Below are 24,658 nucleotides of genomic sequence, written 5' to 3'. Positions count from 1 at the left end.
ATCCTGCCCCTACAGGGTCGCAGGCAAGCCGGAGCCCATCCCAGCTGACCACGGGCGAAAGGCGGGGTACACCCTGGACAAGTCGCCAGGTCATCACAGGGCTGACACATAGACACAGACAACCATTCACACTCACACCTACGGTCAATTTAGAGTCACCAGTTAACCTAACCTGCATGTCTTTGGACTGTGGGGGAAACCGGAGCACCCGGAGGAAACCCACGCGGACACGGGGAGAACATGCATACTCCACACAGAAAGGCCCTCGCCGTCCCCGGGGCTCGAACCCAGGACCTTCTTGCTGTGAGGCGACAGCGCTAACCACTACACCACCGTGCCGCCCATCATATGAAGTTACTATTATATTTGTAACTATGCGATTTTGAACCCTTTATATCATTTTTACAATAAGACACAAGCGACACATGTCCTATACATCATCTACTTCAAAATTACAGTTATTGCATTTTCAGTTTATTAAACTTTGGCGATCTCACTGTATGAATAGATACCCGTTTATTTAAAGGGGCCAACTAGCTCATTCAGAAAATGTTTCAACTCCCTACATCTGCAGTACACTTTAGTTGAAAATAAGACCCCTTTTATGTTCATTTCATCTACTTATACCTTGAATATCTGTTGGCACTTATAAGGCCAACTTATAATTTTCACCATTACCGTTATCCATTTTTATGAACTTTCCGTTATCCATTTTTATGAACTTTCCGTTATCCATTTTTATGAACTTTCGCTGCCGGGTGCAAATGTTAGCAACATCAGCATAGTGCCAGGTCCGAGCCTAGTTGTGCTGCTGACTGACTAAACTTTCTGAACTAGAAAGACACCAAGAAAACTCACTTATTCTGTTGAACGGTATCTTCCGTCAATATCATCCACATCATTCCTGTTGTATTGTATAACGTGTCTAACAGTGTTCATTAAGTTCATTCAGTTGCTAGCGTTGCCTGCAGACCAGGCGAGGACACTTTGGATCCTGAAGGTCCCGGAGACGTTATGTCTGGGCTTTCAGTTTCTTCCCCGCGGTCGGTCCGCTTCAACCACTTAAGCATTTTTGTTCTGGCAAGAGTCGGCGCAGCGTGTGCGGTAGCAATTCCATTCCAAGTCCATATAATGCGGACTCCGGCCGAAGATTCTAGAACAGAATGCGCTGCTCTGTAGCCTACGGATGCAGGTGCATCGAAAGTGTAGCTACTATGTATTTTTCGCTGTTAACGTTTTAAAATTGACAAATTAGGTGAATGTCTACGTATGTGTTACGGCTTTGTAAATAATATTAATGTAGAACTTTTTTTCTAGATCTGTTTTTTTCCATTGTCCCAGGATTGTCCCAGATATGATAATTTTGTGTCCCGATGACATTTTTTATGGTCCCCGGGACATCGGGACACCGTTAGTTTCGAGCGCTGCCAACATCTGGTGAAAATTTCATGTCAATAGCCCCATCAGAAATATATTTACTGAGAAAAATGTTGATGTGTTCAATACTTATTTTTCCCCACTGTATGTTTACTTAAAGCCTGCTAACTTTTCACTCAGCTATACATCTTGCCAACTAAACAGGACACCCTATCAAGATCCATCAAGAGGATCTAAAACTCTCTTCTGTATTTTCACCTGTAGATGATGAAGCCCCTGAAAAAAAGGGGTTTTCGTAATAATGACCAGCTCACTGTACAGTGTCTCGCTTATTACATGGCTACTTAAGAAATCAATAACTTAACAATATTCATTTAGCAATTCTTTTCTTTCGCTAACGAGGTAGTCCATAACAGTCTATCGTACAGAAATAACAGACCGTAGAATGCAGCAGTTGACCAATCAGAATGGAGTATTCAATAAAGCTATGTAATAAAGAATAATATTTTGTATGCTACGGAAGCCATTCCTGAATAGTCACGACAGAGAGAATTTGGCATCTGTTGACTTGGTGTCTAAGAATAACTTGTCCTCTGGCCATTATAGTAGTGTGATCAGTTATTGAATCTGTTATTAAAATTATTCCAATTCACCATCATAAGCTAATAAGGTAGTTTAACTGTAAAGCAAAAAATAAAATGAAGAAAAATTGAAAGGCAATGAAATTGCATCAGAAAGTGAACAACGTTTTTTGTGGGTGTGTGTCAGGGCTGAGCATGGACCGGCCGTGTGCTCGTTCGGTGAAGGTGGACTGCCCATGTCCCATGGCACAGATAGCAGCACGGGGCAGTGTGGTGTGGGCACTGAGCGAGCAGAGGGTTCTCTTCTACAGAGAGGGACTCAGCAGCTACTGTGCAGAGGGTGAACAGTGGAAATACGACAAAATCAGGTACCCTCACCCCTCTCTCGACCTTCACCATAACTACTTTATTCTGAAATATTAATGTGGCTCTAATATGGTTTAGGGAGCAGCTGACATGATCTAGACTTAATAGTGTATAGTGACTGCTGTTTTAGCCTGCTGATTATGTCTTCATTGTCGTAAAATAATAAAACCGGCATAAGCAGGTTCAAACTAGCAAAGAATTACATTGGGTACATTTTGTATGTGCTTTGACTGTAGTTTGGTAGTGACAGAATTGTACTTTCTCATGACTGTCACTTTGTTTATGAAAATGACGCAGGTCTGATTACACTGTTATCATTGTTCAGAACGTACGTAGCTGATGATCTCTTGTTTCCAAGTAACAGCTGACTGGACTTTGTCTTGTCCCTTAAAAATGACTTTTTATAATGTTACTAGATTAAAACCAAAACACCGAGTGGTTTAGATCGTAACAATGAAAAGTGCAAGTAAGATTTAGCGTACATTAGGGCTGAACGATTTTAAGAAAAAATTTAATTGCGAGGGCGGCACGGTGGTGTAGTGGTTAGCGCTGTCGCCTCATAGCAAGAAGGTCCTGGGTTCGAGCCCCGGGGCCGGCGAGGGCCTTTCTGTGCGGAGTTTGCATGTTCTCCCTGTGTCCGCGTGGGTTTCCTCCGGGTGCTCCGGTTTCCCCCACAGTCCAAAGACATGCAGGTTAGGTTAACTGGTGACTCTAAATTGACCGTAGGTGTGAATGTGAGTGTGAATGGTTGTCTGTGTCAGCCCTGTGATGACCTGGCGACTTGTCCAGGGTGTACCCCGCCTTTCGCCCGTAGTCAGCTGGGATAGGCTCCAGCTTGCCTGCGACCCTGTAGAAGGATAAAGCGGCTAGAGATAATGAGATGAGATGAGTTTCAGTGCAAATTAATTAATACAATGAATTCCATAAAGCTAATGCAAGAATGAAAACTGGGGTCAACAGATTTCAAATGTAGGCCTGTTTATTAACATTGAGTGCCTGAGGAACAAGTTATAATAACTTAAAATAATAAAAAGAGAGCCATCTTTCTTAAGTAAACTTTTGCTTCTTTTACTTTTCCCATCTACAACATATCAGACATAAAAAAGGTTGATCAGTGGCTCAGCAGCATCAAAATATTGCACTTTTGTAAAAGAATGTACATAAGCATTATAAATTATAACTAGAGCCAACAATTCCCCTGTGGGAAATAAGAGTGATGCAGTGGCTGTAGCAGTCGCTATTGCAGGGCCCCTCCCTCCTGTGTGTGTGTGTGAGAGAGAGAGAGCAGCCCCTCCCCCACCTGCGCGCTCAGACACAGAGACAGAGAAAGCGCACTTTTTCCTCACAGCGCTCCCTCCAAACAACGGGGATTTACACGAAAACGGAAGGAGATATTCACAAAATTCTTTCACACTGAGCGCCACAAGGCTTTCCTGAACGTAATTTTTTTTTGTCTGTAGTGTAAAAAATGAGGACAATTTATTGACGAAACAAAACATGGGTCAGTTTAGGAGCACTGAGAAAAACCACGGCTTTGACGATCCCAAAATCGTGTTGTCTGAGATCGCGATTTTCGGTCGAAAACGATAGATCGTTCAGCCCTAGCGTACATTATATGGCCAGAAGTGTATGTAGACACCTAACCATCACACCCATGTCCCCATTCTAACACCATGGACGTTAACGCGGAGTTGTTCCCCTTGTTGCTGTTATAATAACCTCCAGCCTTTTGGGAAGGTTATCTAATAGGATATGGGGGATGTGTGCCCATTGAGCCACAAGAGCATATTCGAGAGGCCAGGTATGGACCCTTTTCAGTCACGTGACCTTCGTAAACACGACTGCCATTTTGGACATGTAGTGGACTTCGGCTCAAATCGGTTTGAATGCGAGGAAGGTGACAAACATAAAAGAAAAAGGAGCGAGATGCAGAAAACTGTATTTACTAGTTTACTATAATTATGATCTGGCAGCTATTTACACCGGATCCAGTGTAAATAGCTGCCGGAGCCAACGTCCGGCCGGGCTGCGAGCGAGCGCGCGCCGGCTCCGCGGCCGCCGGCTCCGGCCGGGCCGCGAGCGGGCGCGCGCCGGCTCCGCGGCCGGGCCGTGAGCGAGCGCGCTCCAGAACCTCGGACGTTGGCTCCGGCGGCTATTTACACTGGATCCGGTGTAAATAGCTGCCAGATCATAATTACAGTAAACTAGAATGGAATGTTAACAGCAATGTAATGCCTTTTCTGGCTAATTTTATTCGTCTTACTTCCAACAAAGTGGTCACTACACAAGCGCTGGTATGCCGCTATCCATCTTCTCCGTCGGTCAGCATCTACCGGGATCCGATAAAATGATAACCCTTGCCTTGTTTGTTGATGGTTACTACATCCAGGTGTACAACAACATAGTGGCATGATGGAAGTCTTGCTGAAAATAAACACTTTCTTTGCTGCCGTTCCTCAATGCTGGCTGTGGTAAACTACTGGTAGTACATGTCCAAAATGGCGGCCGCGTTTGTCGTGACGTCACGTGAAAAGGGTCCATAGAGACCTGAGGTGCAGCTAGTGTTCCAGGTCATCCCAAAAGTGTTTAATGATGCAGAGAGCTCTGACCTCAACCCCACTGCAGTTCTTCCACTCCAGACTTGGTGTACTCAAGGATATTTTTGGACCTCACTTGATACACGGGGCATTGGCGTGATGAAACAGGTTTGGGCCCTTTAGATTCTTTGAGGAGAAGTCTTACAAAGACATCCCGTCCAGTTATGTGCATACAACTTTGTGGCAAGAGTTTGGGGAACGTATGGGTGGGGTTTGGCCCACAATAGTTTGGGGAACATATGGGTGTGATGGTCAGCTGTCCACATGCCTTTGGTCCTGTAGTGTATAAAAGTTGTGGTCATGAATAACATGAGCTTGTATCTGTCCAGTGTAAAACATCATGCCAGTTAGCTTGTGTGTGGTGATGTGTGTGCAGTGAGAGTCAGCGCCTGGAGCCCATCTGTATTGCCCTGGGTGAGAACAACACGCTGTGGGCTCTGGACACCAGCGGTAGCCTTTGGTTCAGAACCGGGGTCACAGCTAAGAAACCCCAGGGTGAAGATGAGCACTGGTGGCAGGTACACACAGATGTCTGTGCATCTCTCATCACATAGTATATTGGTTGGTAAATCAATGCTGTGTTCACATATATACTGGTACGATAGTGGTATAACTGTATCGATACAAAGTATACCGGTACAGTTTAGTGCATCTGTCCACACTAGCGAGAAATGTTTGCGGTTTTCTTTCACAGTAGTTGAAATGCGCGTGTGCGAAATGTTTCCGTGGTTACCGAGTAACTTCCTTCCGAGAATATGCCGGATGAAACAACGTGTGTGTGCTTTCTGTTGTCAGTGTACAGTCTGTATTTCTGGTGGTCATTTATTCAGTCGAATCGTATAAAACGCGCGAAGCAGTTGAGAAAGAAACAAAGAAAACGAATCTCCGTTCTTCACTATTTTATTCAGCGAAGACATCAATTGAGGTGTGTGACTTTGCGCATGCGCTTTATATTTGTATCGATACGGAGCCGCTTCATCTGTCCACACTACAGCGAAGCGCTACAGTACCGATACTGTACCGGTACGAAACCCATACATTTGTGGGTTTCGTACCGATACAGTTATACCGCTACAGTACCGGTACAGTTGCTAGTGTGGACAGGTGTTGCGGTACGAAAGTAGTATCGTATCGGTACAAAATCCCTAGTGTGGACAGGGTAAAAGTGTATTCTGATTCTGTTAATGTTTATTCCTAAGTAGATTGCTTAAAACTAGATTTTCTTCAGCAAATATCATTTGACAGGACTTTTAGGGGGTTTTTTTTCATAAGCTTTCCTTTTTTTAAATATTATTCTTAAATATTTCTTCGTGATGTTTTACACCTGTAGTGTAGCTGCATTAATATTTTTAATACCTAGTTAAATGTGTACAACACCTTAAACATTAGACACAAACGAATGGATGACGACCGTATTTGTTTGCTAGCTATAATACTTGCACACCTGATCTCCTGCATAGGTGAGCATCACGGATTATGTAGTGTTCGAGCAGGGCGGCCTTTTCCAGACACTGATCCAGGCCACGCAGAGTGTCGCCAAGGTTCCTGTGGAGCGGGTTGCCGAGCGTTTGCGTGTGGCGTTCCTCTGGCAGCAGTCTCAGTGTCACCCAAGCTTGGTCAGTGCCAACCACAGTGGCGTATGGATCGCCTCGGGTCGCAACGACTTCCACGTGGCCAAGGGCAGCCTCATTGGTGCGATTCTTTTCTTTTTTCATAATTTCCCATCTATCAAATTGTCAAAGCTTTTCCGGTCTCAGTGTTGGAGTAGGGAAAATGCAGAACCCAGCAGGGCAAGGCCAACAGGAGTTCTAGCATGTCTCTCTTCTATAATTCAGCAAAAACACCTGCAGCTTAGTAATGGTGGATAGTCATTTTATGGCTTCTGTGTGTTTTCTGATGTGTGGTTTTTTTTTTTTTGTTTGTTTGTTTGTTTTTGTTTTGTTTAAATGTTCCTTCAGGGACATATTGGAGAACTGTTGCACCCAAAGGGCTCGCATCTGCTACTAAGTGGGCATTTGTGTTTTCCTCAGCAGTCCCAGCCAAAGAGGGTACGTGCACATTTCCTTACTTTTCCATTGTAGCTCCTTTAGTTGGAGGGTGAACTGGATTTGTGGATGAGCAAGCTGAATACTTTGGACACCAGTGAAGGCTGTCTAAAACCTGACCAATAACCATTTTCACTTCAAATGTGGCTTACGTACACCTAGGCTAAGAGATTCAAACTGTTTTTCAGAATGCCATGTGTTTCCTGTGTTCACTCCATTTGTGTATTTACTTTCGTTTCATAAAAGGTCACCAACTCATACCTGTCAACCCTCCCGTTTTTCCTGGGAAATCCCTTATTTTGACTTATTTCCCGCTGTCTTCCCGTTTTTTTATTTTCCCGAAAATATCCCGTATTTTCACAATATAAAAAAGTCGGTAGGTCCAGAATTCATGACGCGCCTCTGACAGGAGTTTACAGCAGGAAGTCGGGCCATGAATTCACGTCCCCGCCCTCTCAGGCATCAGTAATTACATAACTACGTCCGGAGGCGAGGCTGAACAAGTGATTAGGTCCAGTGTTGCCAGATTGGGCGGTTTCCCGCCCAAGTTGGGCGGTTTCAAGTGCATTTTGGCGGGTTTTGAACATATTTTGGGCTGGAAAACGTCAGCAGTATCTGGCAACACTGATTAGGTCTGAGGTGAAGATGGCGATGCTAATAGCTAAGAAAAACATTAGCCTCTCTTTCTTTGATGAGTTCAACAAGTGCGTGGCTGGAATGTTCCCAGACTCTTCCATCGCAAAGAAATTTTCCATGGGGAAAACGAAAGCCTCCCAAATAATCAAAGGTAAGCTACATATGTTTACATTCAGTATGTCCTGGCTAAGACCTCATAAATAACCTAGTGTAAACTAATTGGTGTATTAACTGTTTTATCCACTCATTGTCTCTTTTATTTTCTATCTGAAACTTACCCATTTTAAATCACTCTTGGTTTAATATCTTTGTCTGTCTATCTATCTATCGATCTATCTATCGATCTATCTATCTATCGATCGTTCCGAGGCCATGACTATGGTAAAACCATAATAAATTGCAATGGAATTGAATTTATTGACTGGTTATATAATGACCTTTCTTATTTTAACATAAGTATTTTAGCCCTTAATTTGGGAAATAACTGGTACCACTGAAAGCAAATAAAAATAAATGTATAGTTTATTCACAAATGCACACTATAAACCATAAGCATATTGAGTTTGGGTCTTGGCTATCACCAACATGCACCAGAGTACAGGAAATCACAAATACTAGATAGAAAATTGCCCCCCATTCAACTACACACCCACTTTTGGTGAAGGGTATGACTTTCCAAAATTTTCCCTTATTTTGAGTTAAAAATCTGGGAAATATCCCTTTTTTTCAAACCTCAAAGTTAACAGGTATGCACTAACTAAGACAGATTTTTCAGCTTTTATTTACTATATCAGCTTTCTAGTGGGTCAGAAGTTTCTGTGTACTTTGTTAGTATGTGTTGGCATTGCCTTTTAATTTCTTGAACTTATGTCAAACACTTGGTGTAGCCTTCCAGAAGCTTCTCGCAACATCTTGCTGCTATACTTTTTTGCTACACCTGGTGTAATAGTCAGGTTCGTGAGCCTCCTTGCTCAGTAGGACTGCAGCAATTCACTAATACCCCTTTTCCACCAAATCAGTTCCAGGGCTGGTTTGGGGCTGGTGCTGGTTCACAAATCGTTCAACTTGCGAGCCAGCTGAGAACCAGTTTGCTTTTCCATAGCTCGTGGTGCTAAGGGAAGCCACGTCATTACATCGCTGTATACATCAGTTACGTCACTGTATACGTCAGTTACGTCACTACGTTTGCATAAACCTTGGCGCGAATATCGAAGCAAAAACAACATGGAAGAAGCAGCAGCAACAACAACAACAATAATAATGGATGACTTCGTGTTTGTACAGCTGCTGCTTCTCGTCGCTTAAAAATGGCGATCTTTCACGGTCTTGTTATTGTTGTTGGTCTTAACAACTCCGTCCCCGCTGACGTAAGCGGTTCTTTCCTCTGGCCCAGCAGAGAGTTGGTGCTGGCCTGGAACCGTTTTTTCTGGCCCCAGAGCCGGTTCTTTGTCAGTGGAAACAGAAAACCCGGTTCCAAACTAAGCACTGGCCCCGAACCAGCCCTGGAACTGCTTTGGTGGAAAAGAGGCATAAGACACAGATTCAATTCACGATTCAGACCCTTTGATTTGATTCTGCAACTAAATATAAAGGACAAACAAACCTCAGATTTTAAACTTTAATAAAATCCCATTGAAATTTGTCTGGAAAGATATTAAAACTTTCCAAATGCTGACCAGGGAACAGGATATGTACAGTAAATATAAAATGCTTAAAACAATATTTAAAATAAGGATATTTTGGCAACTTGACTTGATGAATTCCTGACCATTTGCTGAAATATATCCGACTAGGAATGGAATAGCTTGGCTCAAGGACATTTTATCATGTTTTTAAACCCATCATTCTGTACGGTAGAGTATGACCGCATATCGTAGGCGAGTTAGGCACCAATAGCCTTCGAAATAGCTTTATTTCTAGTTTCATTCAGTTTTGGTCTGTTGACCATATCAGTCAGTTTTAACTGTCCCCGCGTACCTGGTTTTACTACTTTCGTAACACCCTTTCAGTTTTCATTTCAGCGGCGCTTACTTCGTTTACATCCACATTGTGTTTTCACTTGAAATGATTTGCAAGGTTTGTAGTTGACCCTCCCTTTATACTTCGACATAACATGCGTGGCACGTTGCAATGTCCTTCATGTCTTCTCAAAACACAAAATGTAGCCCAACTTTCGATTTAAGATCAGACGAAGGATCTTTAAGCTTGGCTTCCACCATTTTGGTGCCCAGCAACAGCGTTGCCATGTAAAGTGTCGACTACTCTGATTGATTGGACAAGAGCAAGGACCCAAACCAGTCAAACTGCACGTTTTATTTAGAAGCAAATCTGTGCTCTATTCCAGCTGATTGCTTTCTCTCATTGGTTTAACAATGTAAATGTAATGGTTACGCAGTAAAAGTGCATTTATAAATCAGTAAAAATTTAAATACATGGATCAATAATCGGTACGGCAGGTATGAACTCGATTTTCGGTGCACCGTGGTGAATCGTTGCAGCCCTATTGCTCAGACACACTTCTCATCTCATTATCTGTAGCCGCTTTATCCTGTTCTACAGGGTCGCAGGCAAGCTGGAGCCTATCCCAGCTGACTACGGGCGAAAAGCGGGTTACACCCTGGACAAGTCGCCAGGTCATCACAGGGCTGATACATGGATACAGACAACCATTCACACTCACATTCACACCTACGGTCAATTTAGAGTCACCAGTTAACCTAACCTGCATGTCTTTGGACTGTGGGGGGAAACTGGAGCACCCGGAGGAAACCCACGCAGACACGGGGAGAACATGCAAACTCCACACAGAAAGGCCCTCGCCGGCCACGGGGCTCGAACCCAGGACCTTCTTGCTGTGAGGCGACAGCGCTAACCACTACACCACTGTGCCGCCCCAATATATGTCATATTTAGCAAAATTACTCATGTCATTTAGAAAAAGTGCTTTTTTGACCACAGGTAGCTCCAAAAGGGATGCACTTAAATCATTCTTTATACCATAAAACAAATATTTGGTTCCATATCATTGGAAACATAGTTAAGTTTTAATGTTGAATGCCAGTAAGTTTTCAGACTATTTTGATCAAATTAGTATGTAATTGTATCAAAAAAAGTCCTCTCCGAGACAGCTAATTTTTCAATATAAAATAACATATATATCTAAAATTATTATTTTCATCCTAAAATGTGGTCAAGATATTGGAACATAAATATTAGCGGCAACTAACACAAAGCTTACAGCCTTATATTTAAAAGCACTATGGAAGTAGTGGATTCTGAATTGTCAAAAAAAACGTCCTCTCCGAGAATCACTTCATTTGTTTCTCCTATCTTATAGCAGATTACACAAAACTGCCATACACATGTCAAAAAATTACCTGAAATCTGTTCTTTAACTTGTCCTTCACTTAAAAACTGGTACAAGAACCAGTTTGAATCAATTTGAATTTTGGACCCCTGTGACACAAACTTTGTACCCTGATTGTAAAACAACCCTTAAGCCATTTTGTTATAACTTTTTGAGGTATGCTTAGGACGATGGTCTTGCTGGAAGACCCAGTTGCATCCATGTGTGGTGCCAAGATTTTTCTCTCTGCGTACAGTTGCACAGATGTTTGTGGTAGCTTCAGTTTTTTGGAAATTGCTCCTCAGGAATAACCAGACTTGCAACCCAAACCAGTCAAATGCTCTCACAGCATAATCGAGCTAGTTTTTCCTTCAGCTATTCATCTGATTGTCCACTGTATTGTATATCTTGTCTCTGTAGGAAGTTTTCTTTGGCTGGGTCAGAGCAGGAAAGACTTGTTCTGCATTTGGGACCAGGACCTGCAGATGCGTCCTCTCACCGTTCAACTGCCTGCAGATGTTGAGATTGTGCAGCTGTCAGCCTGCAGGGACGCTCTGTGGGGGCTGGACCAGCACGGCCGTGTCCACATTCGCACGCTCACAGCCAACTGCCCCACCGGCCTCCACTGGACACTTCTTGACCTCAGCCAGCTTGGTATGCGTGCACGCGCGCACACATCCGCACACACACACCCTGTAATAGAGTAGCGTCAGTGGATCACGCGGAGGACAAATTTAGACTAATGTAAGGCCAAACAACCATGTCTTTACAAAGATCATGAAGGCTTTACTGGTTTATTCAGTTTTCAGCTTGTTGTCAAGACAACAGTGGTTGGTTGTGATTGTGGCTTGGGGCGTTGTTGGGGATTAAGCATAATAGCATAACTGAATCAGTCTGGAAATAGCTGCATTGATTACATTAGAGACAGTTACTAGGGTGACTCACCAATTCAATTGTGATGTTATTGTGCATGCACCTTCACAGGGTGACATTTTGTTTTTATTAAAATTTGTTTGGAGCTTACAAGCTTTTGAAAATGTGACCAAAGAAACGTGATTTAAAACTCATTTCTTCATTTTGGTAGCTGCTTTGCTTTGCATCTCGGGCTGTCTGTATATTTTAAAGAAGCAGCACATCTGTAAACTCATCCTTCAGCTTTTGTAGTAAATGAATTGGTGCTTTAGTGTTGCTTAATAGTCTGGGAGTGGACCTTTTTAACATCCGCTCCTAGCTATCCAGCACGTTTGGGGTTGTTTGTTTGTTTGTTTGTTTGTTTGTTTGTTTGTTTGTTTGTTTTAACCACATTGTCTAGGTTGGCCCTTTTTTTGAAGCGTCCTTCAGGCTGGGTTGTTTGTGACCAACATGGAACATTCCTTTCCGTGTAGACCTTCTCCAGTTTCCATCCTGTATAAGGTTGAGTGTGGACTACAGTATACAGCTAACTTGCTTTTCTGTCATCTTTTTTAAAAAAAAAGCTGCTTCAGGATATCATATGCTATTAAAGTTTTGTTGTGAGAATTTAGTTGCAGAATAAGTACTTTTCTGATTTTCCCATTTGCACAGTGGTAGGTAGGAATCCACGTCACTAAAGTGCTCAGACAGCAAGTGCTGGTTTCGTATATCGAGAGCACCTGCTGTTGAGGAGATGTTTTTATATTTTTACATGAGCAGGTGGTTCTTGCATAACACTAATACATCCTGCAGGCAAAGTGTCAGGGTTCAAGGCCGAGAAAGCGGGAAGCAGTTCTGCTGGTGCTGAGCTTGTGAATACTGCATGCACAAAAGAACGCACCAGTGCATTTCATCAGTATGTTAAAACATTAAAAGAAACACATTCGGGCTGGGCGGCACGGTGGTGTAGTGGTTAGCACTGTCGCCTCACAGCAAGAAGGTCCGGGTTCGAGCCCCGTGGCCGGCGAGGGCCTTTCTGTGTGGAGTTTGCATGTTCTCCCCGTGTCCGCGTGGGTTTCCTCCGGGTGCTCCGGTTTCCCCCACAGTCCAAAGACATGCAGGTTAGGTTAACTGGTGACTCTAAATTGAGCGTAGGTGTGAATGTGAGTGTGAATGGTTGTCTGTGTCTGTGTGTCAGCCCTGTGATGACCTGGCGACTTGTCCAGGGCGTACCCCGCCTTTCGCCCGTAGTCAGCTGGGATAGGCTCCAGCTTGCCTGCAACCCTGTAGAACAGGATAAAGCGGCTACAGATAATGAGATGAGATGAGACATTTGGGCTGCACTAAGCCCACACTATGCTACCGAGATGACGCCTTAAAGGAACAGTCCACCGTACTTCCATAATGAAATATGCTCTTATCTGAATTGAGACGAGCTGCTCCGTACCTCTCCGAGCTTTGCGCGACCTCCCAGTCAGTCAGACGCAGTCAGACGCGCTGTCGCTCCTGTTAGCGATGTAGCTAGGCTCAGCATGGCCAATGGTATTTTTTGGGGCTGTAGTTAGATGCGACCAAACTCTTCCACGTTTTTCCTGTTTACATAGGTTTATATGACCAGTGACATGAAACAAGTTCAGTTACACAAATTGAAACGTGGCGATTTTCTATGCTATGGAAAGTCCGCACTATAATGACAGGCGTACTAACACCTTCTGCGAGCTTCGGCAGTGCATTGATATCTGAGCTCCGTGTCAATGCGCTGCCGAAGCGCGCAGAAGGTGTTAGTACGCCTGTCATTATAGTGCGGACTTTCCATAGCATAGAAAATCGCTACGTTTCAATTTGTGTAACTGAACTTGTTTCATGTCACTGGTCATATAAACCTATGTAAACAGGAAAAACGTGGAAGAGTTTGGTCGCATCTAACTACAGCCCCAAAAAATACTATTGGCCATGCTGAGCCTAGCTACATCGCTAACAGGAGCGACAGCGCGTCTGACTGCGTCTGACTGACTGGGAGGTCGCGCAAAGCTCGGAGAGGTACGGAGCAGCTCGTCTCAATTCAGATAAGAGCATATTTCATTATGGAAGTACGGTGGACTGTTCCTTTAATCCAGGAACCTTCTATCTTCTCAAAGGGCTGCACACTATATCTGAAGGTTTTGAGTGAAGCCAAATCAGAGGCACACTTGATGGTTGATTAGAGAATAAGGTGAACTGATTAAACAAGTGGAACTAGTTCTTATGGTTGGAATGAAAGCCTGCAGCCACACCAGCCCTTTGTGAATAAGATTGATGACCCATGCCTTAATCTTTTCAGATAACCTTAGTATAGTGAAAGTATTTACTGGTGATTCATCACTTGCTTTGCAACTAATCATGCATTTACAGGAATAAGGACAAGAAACTCAAGGTGTGGTCCATGTGGGGTGGGTTTTTATTTTATTTTTTTTTCCTCCCCCACCAGTGTGTTACATACAATGAATTTACCTACTCTTTGACTACTGGCTGTCTGTTTTATTCTGCTGGTATAATCAGCATTGTAAAGGAAATAACAGATTTGGTGAACCTTGCATAGACCTACACAAAATAATTGTTTGTTTGTTTTTTTGGGGGGGTTAATAATTCAATCACATGGTTTTGAATTGAACATCTTTTATATTATTCTCTTCATCGTTGCATTAGTATACTAATGCAGTGACCTTAAACCTTTAGTAGATTCACAGTGACCTTAAAGTAAGATTTTAAACCCCAGTTAACCAGGGTTAAGAGCAGCCTGCTGTATGTGTGGGGTTTGTTTACGGACTGTAAGTGTGTGTGTGTCGTGCTGTGAAAACGATGGGGTGCAAATAGACAGTCATGTGATGGAGGCAGCTGTAGCGTTACCGGTTTTGGATGTGGACGTATCAGGGTGAAAGATGAGCTTGGCACAGCTTAAGGGCACAGGCTCCGTTTTAGAATGCAGAGTGTTCTGGTACACAGTTTCCTCGAGGTTAAATGTACAATACAGTCCAAAGATCTGAGTCCACTACCAAGTGTTATTTTATTACATGAAAATCTAATGCACACTTTTTACTCTGTTATTCATGAACATGTTTATTTTTAATAATGTTGTAGTTTGATTATTCCTCATATAAAATATTTGAATAGCTTGATGAGCGGTGTATTTTGTATAACTGTAAAGCTTTATGGTTTATTATAGCTACAACTTTCAGTAAATAATCATGAACAGCTTTTGAGTAGGGTTGCAAAATTCCGGGAATTTTCAAAGTTGGAAACTTTCCATGGGTAATTAACGGGAATTTATGGGAATTAACAGGAATTATTGGGAATAAACTGGGAATTATCAAAAGTTGAAGGTTGGGAACATGAATATAGTTGGTAGAAAAAATATTGTAGCATAGTCTTGGCTAAAACTATCAGATTTGATGTGAGTACAGTTGAGTATAATTTGCTATTCCTCAATCACAGGGACATAGCACACTACTTCCTGTAGAGCTATTGAGGCCACACCCGCTACATGCATTGTGCATTCCTCCATCACATGCACAATGATTTCTAGAATTCTGAACTACTAAAGCAACTTTTTTGAGCCCACAACACAGATAAAGACTATTGAAGCATTTGAGCCAAAGGACTACATACAGTCAAGTACGTTTTGATGATGATATGAGGTAGATGATATTTGATCTACGGTGTTAGTTTAACTAGCAAAATCAAAATCTACTGCTTACTGGTAAACCAGATATGCTAAATGTAAGCTAGCTAGCACCATTTAATTAAAGAAGTTAGCTTATCATGGTGCTAGCTACCGCAAAATGTGATGCTGTTTCTTCTGCCTCCTGCTAGACGGTTTTATGTAACTACACAAGATTTCATCAATTTTAAATGTTTTGAAGACCATTCCATTAGTTCAGCTTGCTATCTACATATTTGCATTTTTTGTCATCTTATTTAACAGAAAAATGCCACATACGCCATCCAGTGTATGGAAGTAAAATTCCCAAAATTCCCTAACTAAAGTTTCCATGGAAAGTTTCTGGAAATTTACCGGAAATATACCGGAAATTTTCCACCTGTTTGCAACCCTACTTTTGAGTGAAAAAAATTTTGCAATCTTGTTTTTAAGAAACATGGTTTTTGATAGTGGATTAAATAAACGGCTTAGATTAAATGACCGAGCTACCCCTTATTAAGTACAAGGCATTGTCTGATAGTTTCTTGTTTTGACTCCCTGAGCTGTCGACATAAATACTCCTTTACTTTATATAACATTTGTATTATGAGTCACATTAATCATATGAGTTCTTTATGAAGACAAATCACTCTTGTGCTGAAATGGTGATTGAATGAATGAATGTTAACCCATTCTCTCAACAGCTAAGCAAAAAATACTTTGAAAGGTCACTATGATGACATGCTTTCTGCTTATTTGTGAGCTATTTGTTCCCAACACCAGCTGATCTGCATTACTGCTATTGATCCGGTAGATAGCATTTATGTCCAGGTTTGCTTTAAGTCTGTGTTAAACATGCTGTAGAGTCTTAAACTCCAGATTAGAACATGATGATGTAGGTTCAGGGACGTATTGCAACGTTAGCCGCTCACACTGATTGTTTTTCATCAAAACACAACTCAATAGTTCTCGCTGTATTGATTTTCCTGGTGCTAGATCTGCAAGTAAAGAATGAACAGACGAGATCCTTGATGTACTTTGGATGGACTGACAGTCCTGAAGATAATCATATCCCAATATGATGAGTCACTATATTTTACTGATTAAGACGAGATGGCCCAGTGCACTCCTTACAGTTGAGCAGTCGTATAGATGGGGCTTTTGAGATTAATCATGCATTCAGATCAGCCCGTTTTACTGCTTACATGCCTAACTTATGAGTCATCCGTTATTATGAAATGCGTTTGGATTGGACTTGTAAGCTGTTAAATGGACGCTTTAAGCGGATATCAGGTGACTGTGATGCTGCCTTTTTTTTTTTTTTGGCACCATTTATCTACACAGAGTAACCCATGATGACAAAACAGGTTCTTAATGTGGGTTCTTCTCCCCCAAACGTACGAATCAAAAATTGATTGTCTCATTTATATAAGCGTTAAATCTGTTATTCGCTACTCTGTAGAAACAACTTCGGCAGTAATTACAGCTTCTTGGGGAAGTCTTTACAGGTTTTGCACATCTGGATTTGGCTAGTTTCTCCCAATCTTCCAGGCAGATCTTCTTAAACTCCGATTGGACGAGGAGCATCTGTGAAATGCCATTTTCATGTCTCTCAATAGACGTTCTTTGGGATTGTGGGCTGTTGCTGGGCCACTCAAGGACCTTCAAAGACTTTCCCAAAGCCACTCCTGCAATGTTTTCATTCTGAAAGGTGAAAAGTTGCAGTCCCAGTCCAAGGTTGTGTACAACCTGAAGCAGGTTTTCTTTTTCTCCAAGGATCGCTCTATATTTAACTGCAAGTTGATGCACAGTACCTTGTTTTCACCAGATGACACGCTTGGAGTTTAGATCAAAGGGTTCAGTTTTGTCTAAGACCAGAGAATCTTTTCCTCATGCTCTTGGAGTCCTTACATGACTTGCTATATCCCCTGCACTCAACAGTGGCTTCATTTAGGCTACATCCACACGACAACGGCAACGAGATGTTATTTAAAAATATATCGCGTCCAAATGGGCAACGATCAGTAAAATAGGTCCATATGGCAACACAACGCTTGCTGAAAACGATGCAATACACATGCCACACCTCTAGGGGCGCTGTAAGACGGTCCCTTCGGAGACACCAGAACAATAGAAGAAGTAAGGACGCATGCGCATAAACTATTATGGGCGAGACTTCATATTAGCCACAAAGTCAGGAAAATCTGTTCGTAAAACTACATTATAATGACCAAATACAATGAAAAGTATTTTTCCAGTCTCACCTGTGAAAGGTAATCCCATGTGATCTCGTTTGGACGGCAAACCTGTTGGTACAGTTAAACGCAGCTAATCTTTATTCTCCACTTTGACCTATCCAATATGGCGGTGAGGATGACGTATGATTCTACGCGGAAGGTGGCGTCTTTAATGGTCCGGAATAAATTGAATGCTACACGTTGATGGATTAATTTGTTGTTTCTCACCTGTGAAAGGTAATCCCATGTGATCTCGTTTGGACGGTAAACCTGTTGGTACAGTTAAACGCAGCACATGAATCTTTATTCTCCGCTTTGACCTATCCAATATGGCGGCGAGGATGACGTATGATTCTACGCGGAAGGCGGCGTCTTTAATGGTCCGGAATAAATTGAATGCTACACGTTGATGGATTAATTTGCTCTTCTACGCCCTTTTTGAGGAATGTATTGTAGGACTTAAACCAACATCTGAAGAGGTGAGATCGCTCCTTTTTTTTTTCCCTATTTTTGCTGGCGGGATTGACTCTGCCCTAAGGGCAGAGTCTCTCTCTCTCTCTCTCTCTCTCTCTCTCTCTCTCACTTTGCACCATTACACAATAAATATTCACAGTGAAAATATTTTGTAAGCATGTTTCATGAACCAAGTTATAGGATTTGTTGACAACTCGCATCGAGTTCGTTACACTTCTACCCGGCGTGAAGCACTCACAGTCATGTGGTTGTGATGTCATCATAAACAGATCCGTTCTACTCATCCAGACGACTTCGCAATGGCAACATTGCCAGATCTTTCCACTCTGGAACCCGTTCTCAAAAGATTGCGTTTTGGGACACCCAAAACGCCGGTGCCGTGTGGATGCCAGGCCTAAACGATAAGCAATTGTATCGGAGTCACCTGAATCCGTTGCCGTGTGGACAGGGCCTTAGCCAAACGACCATAGCAGCCTGATTGATGGAACATTTTCTGAGATGGTTGTCCTGTCTAACAGTAAGAATGGCAATTGGGACAAGGTAACCATGGCCGTTCCAGCCCAATTTCTGCATTTTGCCTGATGCCCACTTCTACAAAGAGTCCTAGTGGTTTGAAACTTTTTTTCCCTTTTACAATGATGAAACCCACTGTGCTCTTGGAAACACTGAAACCATTAGAAATGGTATTCTACCCTCCCCTAGAGCTAGGTCACAACAAAGTTTAATCTACAGATAGTTGCTTGGACATCATGGCTTGGTTTTGGTTTGACCATCTATCCATCCATCCTCTACCGCTTATCTGGATCGCGGGGGTAGCAGCCTAAGCAGAGCAGCCCAGACTTCAGCAGCAGCCACCTCCTCCAGCTCTTCCGGGGGAATATCGAGGTGTTCCCAGGCCAGCCGAGAGATGTAATCTCTCCAGCATGTTCTGGGTCTGCCCTAGGGTCTCCTCCCAGTGGGGCATGCCCAGAAAATCTCCCTTGGGAGGCGTCCAAGGGGCATCCTAACAAGGTGCCCAAACCACCTCAACTGACTCCTTTTGATGTGGAGGAGCAGCGGTTCTACTGAGTCTCTCCTGAATTACCAAGCTTCTCACCCTGTCTCTAAGGGAAAGCCCAGCCACCCTGCAGAGAAAACTAATTTCTACCGCTTGTATCCACGATCTCATTCTTTCGGTCACTACCCATAGCTCGTGATCATAGGTGAGTGGGAAAGTACTGTAGATGGGACCAGTAAATTGAGAGCTTTGCCTTTTGGCTCAGCTCTCTCTTTACCACAACAGACCGGTTTAGCATCCGCATCACTGCTGACGCTGCCCCGATCCGTCTGTCCAACTCCCACTCCCCTTTACCCTCACTCATGAACAAAACCCGAAGATACTTGGTGCATATTCTGGACCAATTTTTTTTTTTTTAATGAAAGTATGTCCCTTTACACACTCTTCCAGAAGGGTAATTTTGCACAAGGCCATCTGTCTACAGCAGAAAAAAATAAAATAACGCGTCTGGAAAAATCCCAATGGAGTCTGGAGCCAGATTCGTGACGTTACCTGCGGAAGCGCCAGCAGGCTGCGAGAGCTTTGCACGGTTTCAGTGCACAGCCTGTGTAGATCAAGCGCTCCCATTTCTCTCTCATTGTCCGGTCTTTTGGGAAACGATGAGTACTAATCCCATCAAGATTGGTGTTGCTACACCCTCCTACGATACATCTGTTCACCATTTTAATAATTACGCGATAACGTTGAAGAAATTTGCAGAAAACCACCAGGTTTTTGTTTTCTCATAAACAAACCAGCGCTGACGTAGGATTCAGAGGGAGGCGTCCGCACGTGACATCACGAAAATCAGTGTTTCCCGGGAAATCCAAATGCCAAGTTTTTTTCAGAGGCGGACCAATTCGCCTCAAATGGCTTGATTTCAACTGAATTTTTCTGGTATTGCGTGAGGTAAAAAAAATTGCACAAAATGTGACCGACATTTGACCAAAGTTTAATATAAAATAGGAGAATTACATTGATCTTGCTCCTGAATTTACCCGTGATATGCGCTTTAAACTCCTCCACTTTAGGTAGCAACTCCCCCCTGACCCGGAGTAGGCACTCCACCCATTTCCGGCTGAGCGCCATGGCACCGGACTTGAAGGTGCTGATCCTTGGTTTGACATGCACTGTGAATTTTTAAAGGTCTTCTGCACACAGATGTTTGCATTTCTTAATCGTGTCTACTCAGTTGCGTTTGCTATAGATGGACTCCGGTCAATATATAGAGACCTCTCTAAAACGAGTTAATTAATGCAAACGGGACGCACTGAAGCACAATTTGGAGTGCCTTAGCCAATATACCTGACTACTTCAATGAATTTGCAATAATTTTTCTCCTGCAATGCAATTTGTTTTCGTCTTGTCATTATACATGGATTACTGTGTGTAGATTTAATGACAAAGTATATTTAATCAACTTTTAATTAAATCTGTAGCACAAGAAAATGTATTACTGAAGGAGAATGAACACTTTCCAAACCCACTGAAGGTAGCAACTGTAACTGTATTAATAAGCTTGAATCATAAAAAGGGCTGGCTCACCCTTCCCAGAATCCTCTGCGCCACGTAGTGAGTCACTATTTTCGACATCCTAGGCTATACAGTAGATCTTTAAACTGTAACATGAATTAGAAGATATTTTCTCAAAGGTGTGTGGTTTTTTTTTTTTGTTTTTTTTTTTTAATTCTTTTGACTGATCCATTCTGTTTTCGTATGGTTAATCCATTGTAATGGACTCAAACCAGCCTCAGCTGTCTCACATGTGGCTGCAAAAGAAAGAAAGGGGCTTCGAAGGGATCACAAACAGTGAATTTGCAGCGGTTTTGCTGTGCAGAGAGCTAGCAGGCAGTGTTCACATGCTTTCAAAGCAAAAGTAATGAATGAGATTTTAGAAAGTGTGAGCCATTATCTTTAAGACTTCTTATAGTTGTGCACAAGTCTGTTATTGTTTGTCCCCTCATTCATATTCGTCACCAGTTCACCATGCATGTTTAGGTTTTAGATAGAACTGATTTTGATGCAAGTCAGAAACTAAGGCTACATCCACACGACAACGGCAACGAGATTTTATTTAAAAAAAATATCGCGTCCACATGGGCAACGGATCAGTAAAATATCAGGTACATATGGCAACGCAACGCTCGCTGAAAACGATGCAATACACATGCTATACCTCTACGTGCGCTGTAAGACGGTCCCATCGGAGACACCAGAACAATAGAAGTAGGACGCATGCGCATAAACCCCTTCTTCTACCCGGCTGCGACTACGCGAGGAAATCGTGCCTTCTGTGTGTACAAATTTAGTTTTTAGTGTGCATAGTTTTATATAACTTAATTTTCTTATTGTGTGTGAACATTTTGAAAAGCATTTTTATGTAATTTATATAACTTTTTATATTGTGTGTGAACATTTTGAAAAGCAGTCTTATCCAATAAAAAAAAAGAAATTCAAGAAATGGTTCAGTTACTTGTTTATTTAAAAGAAAAGCTGTATACAAAAGTGAATGCAATGCAGTGGCTCATACAAAACAGCGAGAGTGCTGCTTGTTCTAGTCACGTGGTTGTGACGTCATCGTAAACGAATCCGTTCTACTCATCCAGACGACTTCGCAACGGCGCCGTTGCCAGATTTTTCCACTCTGGAACCCGTTCTCGTTTTGGGGCACCCAAAACGTCGGTGCCGTGTGGACGCCAGGCCGAAACGATAAACAATTTTATCAGATTCGCCTGAATCCGTTGCCGTGTGGACAGCCTCTAAGTTTCTGCCTCGCAGTGTGCTTTGCACAAAAATGGGTCAGTGTCCATGCCACCAATCAGGTTATAATTAGGTTATTAAAAATATGCTTTCATATTCCATATATACAGGGTGGTTAAAAAATTTGATATGTCATTTGCATCTCAAATAATATATTTTTTTAAACACCCTGTAGAATGACTTCAAGGGCTGTTGTAGTATGCAAAAAATCTTAAGTATGAGATCCTGAACAGGTTGCTCTTACTTACAGGACATGTGAGGCTTCTGAGCTTTTCCTGTGGCAGTCAGAATGTGTGGGCATGTGACGCCAGTGGCATTGTGTATTTCCGAGTGGGAACCCAGCCTCTAAACCCCAGCATGATGCTTCCAGCTTGGATCTGCATCGAGCCACCTGAGCAGGTAAACAGGCCAGTCTGACTTCCCCTGCTCAGCATAAACACCATAAACCAATGGATTCATCAAAGCCGTTTTACACTTTTGAGATTTTTTGTTTCAACATGCACAAGTGTTTATTTTATCCCAATCACTGATTAAGCTGTTGAAGTAACAATAAAAACTAAAATTACAGTGCATGCTAATGCAGTTTCTCCTGTGTCATGTTCCCTGGAGCAGCCTGTAGGTGTGCACTTGGTACGTATTCAGACCAGTCCTAACGACCGCATGCTGTGGGCTCTGGACAACCGCTGTAATGTACATGTGCGCATTGGCATTACTGAGGAGATGCCAGTGGGGACAGCCTGGGAGCACATTCCTGGTATACCTTCCTTAAACTTCTCTTATTTTGTCTCATTCGCTTTGTTTCTTTTGCCGACCCAGATGGTGACTTTTTTTTTTTTTTAATTAATGTAACTGTGCTATAACAAAGCTTCTGACTATGTTGTCTCAGCTAAGAAGCTTAGACCCTTGAACCAACATTCAGTCTGTTGTGGACAGTCAATCTAGCTCTGAAGGATTTCAGCTGAATGAAACCAAATGCAAGGAACTCAGGATTAACTTTGTAAAGAAGAAGCCTGATCTTGAGCCGATAGTAGTTAATGGTAAGTCCTTAGAGACCGTGAACAGTGTCCGTTTTAGGCCTGAACAGGAATGTACACATACAGGAGTTAGTTAAGAAGGCCTCTGTTAGACTGGATTTCTTGAGGCAACTCAAGAGATCCTCCATTGCACCAAGTGAGTTAATCCTGTTTTACATCACCTGTATACGATCGATCCTCAAATATGCCTGCCAAATTCATCACCATGCCCTACCGGAGTACCTAAGTGACGACTTAGAAAGGCTGCAGAAACAGGCTCTTAAAATCATCTACCCTGGTCTGTCTTACAGAGAAGCCCTTGGGCAGTCTGGTCTTTGCACACTTGTTGGAAGAAGAGAGGCAATGGCATCTAAATTGTTTGGCGAGATTACTTCTAACCCGCAGTATAGGCTCTACAAGCTCCTCCCTGCAAGGAACATTTGCACGTTAAGGAACTCTAGGAAGTTTGCCTGCCCCCCTTGCAAGACTGAACGTTTTAAGAATAGCTTAATAACAAGTTTTGCATTTACATCTTAATATTTCAATTCTAGTCAAATTTTAAATCAATTTTTGTATTTTTATCATTTTTTCCCCATTCTTATGTATTTGTTAACTTAAACGTAATTCAGCCAATATGGCTGCAATGTTTGTAGTAAATAAAGCATCTTTATCTATCTATGTATCTATCTATCTTGAACCAGTGTAGACAGTCAAATACCCTTTAATGCAGCTGCTTAGAAGAAAAGAGAAACCGTTCATCAGCTGACAGGGCCGAGATGCTGATAATCTTCCTAAAGAACTTCATTATGAATGAAATAAATGAAAAACCCTGCAGCAGCTCCAACAAAGAGTTTAGGACCAGCCTTCATAAGAGGGGATTGCAGTTCTGTTTGCTCTAATGTTGCTACTCTGCTGAAGGAGATTTAATTCATTTTGAATGTTCATGCTATGTTGCTGACGTTAAGTGGAATTGCAATGAGTACACAGAGTACACTAGTACTGTATTGCTTTAATGCTGCTACACTCCAACATGTTAAGAGAACTTTTAAACAGAATAGGCCATTTGCAGGAATTGGTCACGTGTCAGTTTTCCCCACAGCAACAAGCCCATGGTGGGCAAGCTAACTTGACATTCCTTGACAACCATAAGAGTTTGACTGGCGATCCGAAGCAATCCATTTCTATAATAGCTGTTTTTACCTTTTCTACTGGTGTGTGTTTTTTTTTTTTTTTTTTTTTTTTAACCCGAATTTTCGTGTGTACTTGGAAAAGGTTTGTGGTTTTAACTTCTGTCGTAAGTTAAAGCGAATCATTGGCCGTAAAAGAGAGTTTTTTGGACTAAAGTTGGTCGCTGCCGAAAGAAATTCACGTGTGAAATGGCGGATTTCTCAGGTATGTTTAACTTGCTGTATTTCTCCTTTTCTACCTTTTATCATTCGCTCGAAACCCCTTTTGCACTGTTTCTTTTGCAAACATAGCATTACTTCTTATGTATTTGAATCCGTTTCTTACCTGTCGACATGTCGTACGATTTTTCTTCTTTGCTTTACAGTACCACTCCAGTTAAAAACAAGGTACAACACCAGGTTTTACAACCCCGATTCCAAAAAAGTTGGGACAAAG

At 42.4% G+C, this 24,658-nt stretch overlaps 1 protein-coding gene across 2 annotated transcripts in view; it reads left to right on the top strand.

Moving 5' to 3' along the window:
• tecpr2 (tectonin beta-propeller repeat containing 2) overlaps positions 1-24,658 on the top strand; it is an 86,657-nt gene that overhangs the window by 55,250 nt on the left and 6,749 nt on the right. For both annotated transcript variants that reach the window (XM_060933934.1, XM_060933935.1), the window contains exons 12-18: positions 2,146-2,326; positions 5,298-5,439; positions 6,382-6,613; positions 6,880-6,969; positions 11,369-11,602; positions 22,273-22,421; positions 22,635-22,776. In XM_060933934.1, the coding sequence (XP_060789917.1) occupies positions 2,146-2,326; positions 5,298-5,439; positions 6,382-6,613; positions 6,880-6,969; positions 11,369-11,602; positions 22,273-22,421; positions 22,635-22,776 (1,170 nt within the window). The remainder of the gene's footprint in view (positions 1-2,145; positions 2,327-5,297; positions 5,440-6,381; positions 6,614-6,879; positions 6,970-11,368; positions 11,603-22,272; positions 22,422-22,634; positions 22,777-24,658) is intronic.

Source organism: Neoarius graeffei, chromosome 11, assembly GCF_027579695.1.
Source record: "Neoarius graeffei isolate fNeoGra1 chromosome 11, fNeoGra1.pri, whole genome shotgun sequence".
In the NCBI taxonomy this organism is placed as follows: domain Eukaryota; kingdom Metazoa; phylum Chordata; class Actinopteri; order Siluriformes; family Ariidae; genus Neoarius; species Neoarius graeffei.
Note: the sequence above shows the minus strand (reverse complement) of the source record. Positions and strands in the feature narration are given on the sequence as shown.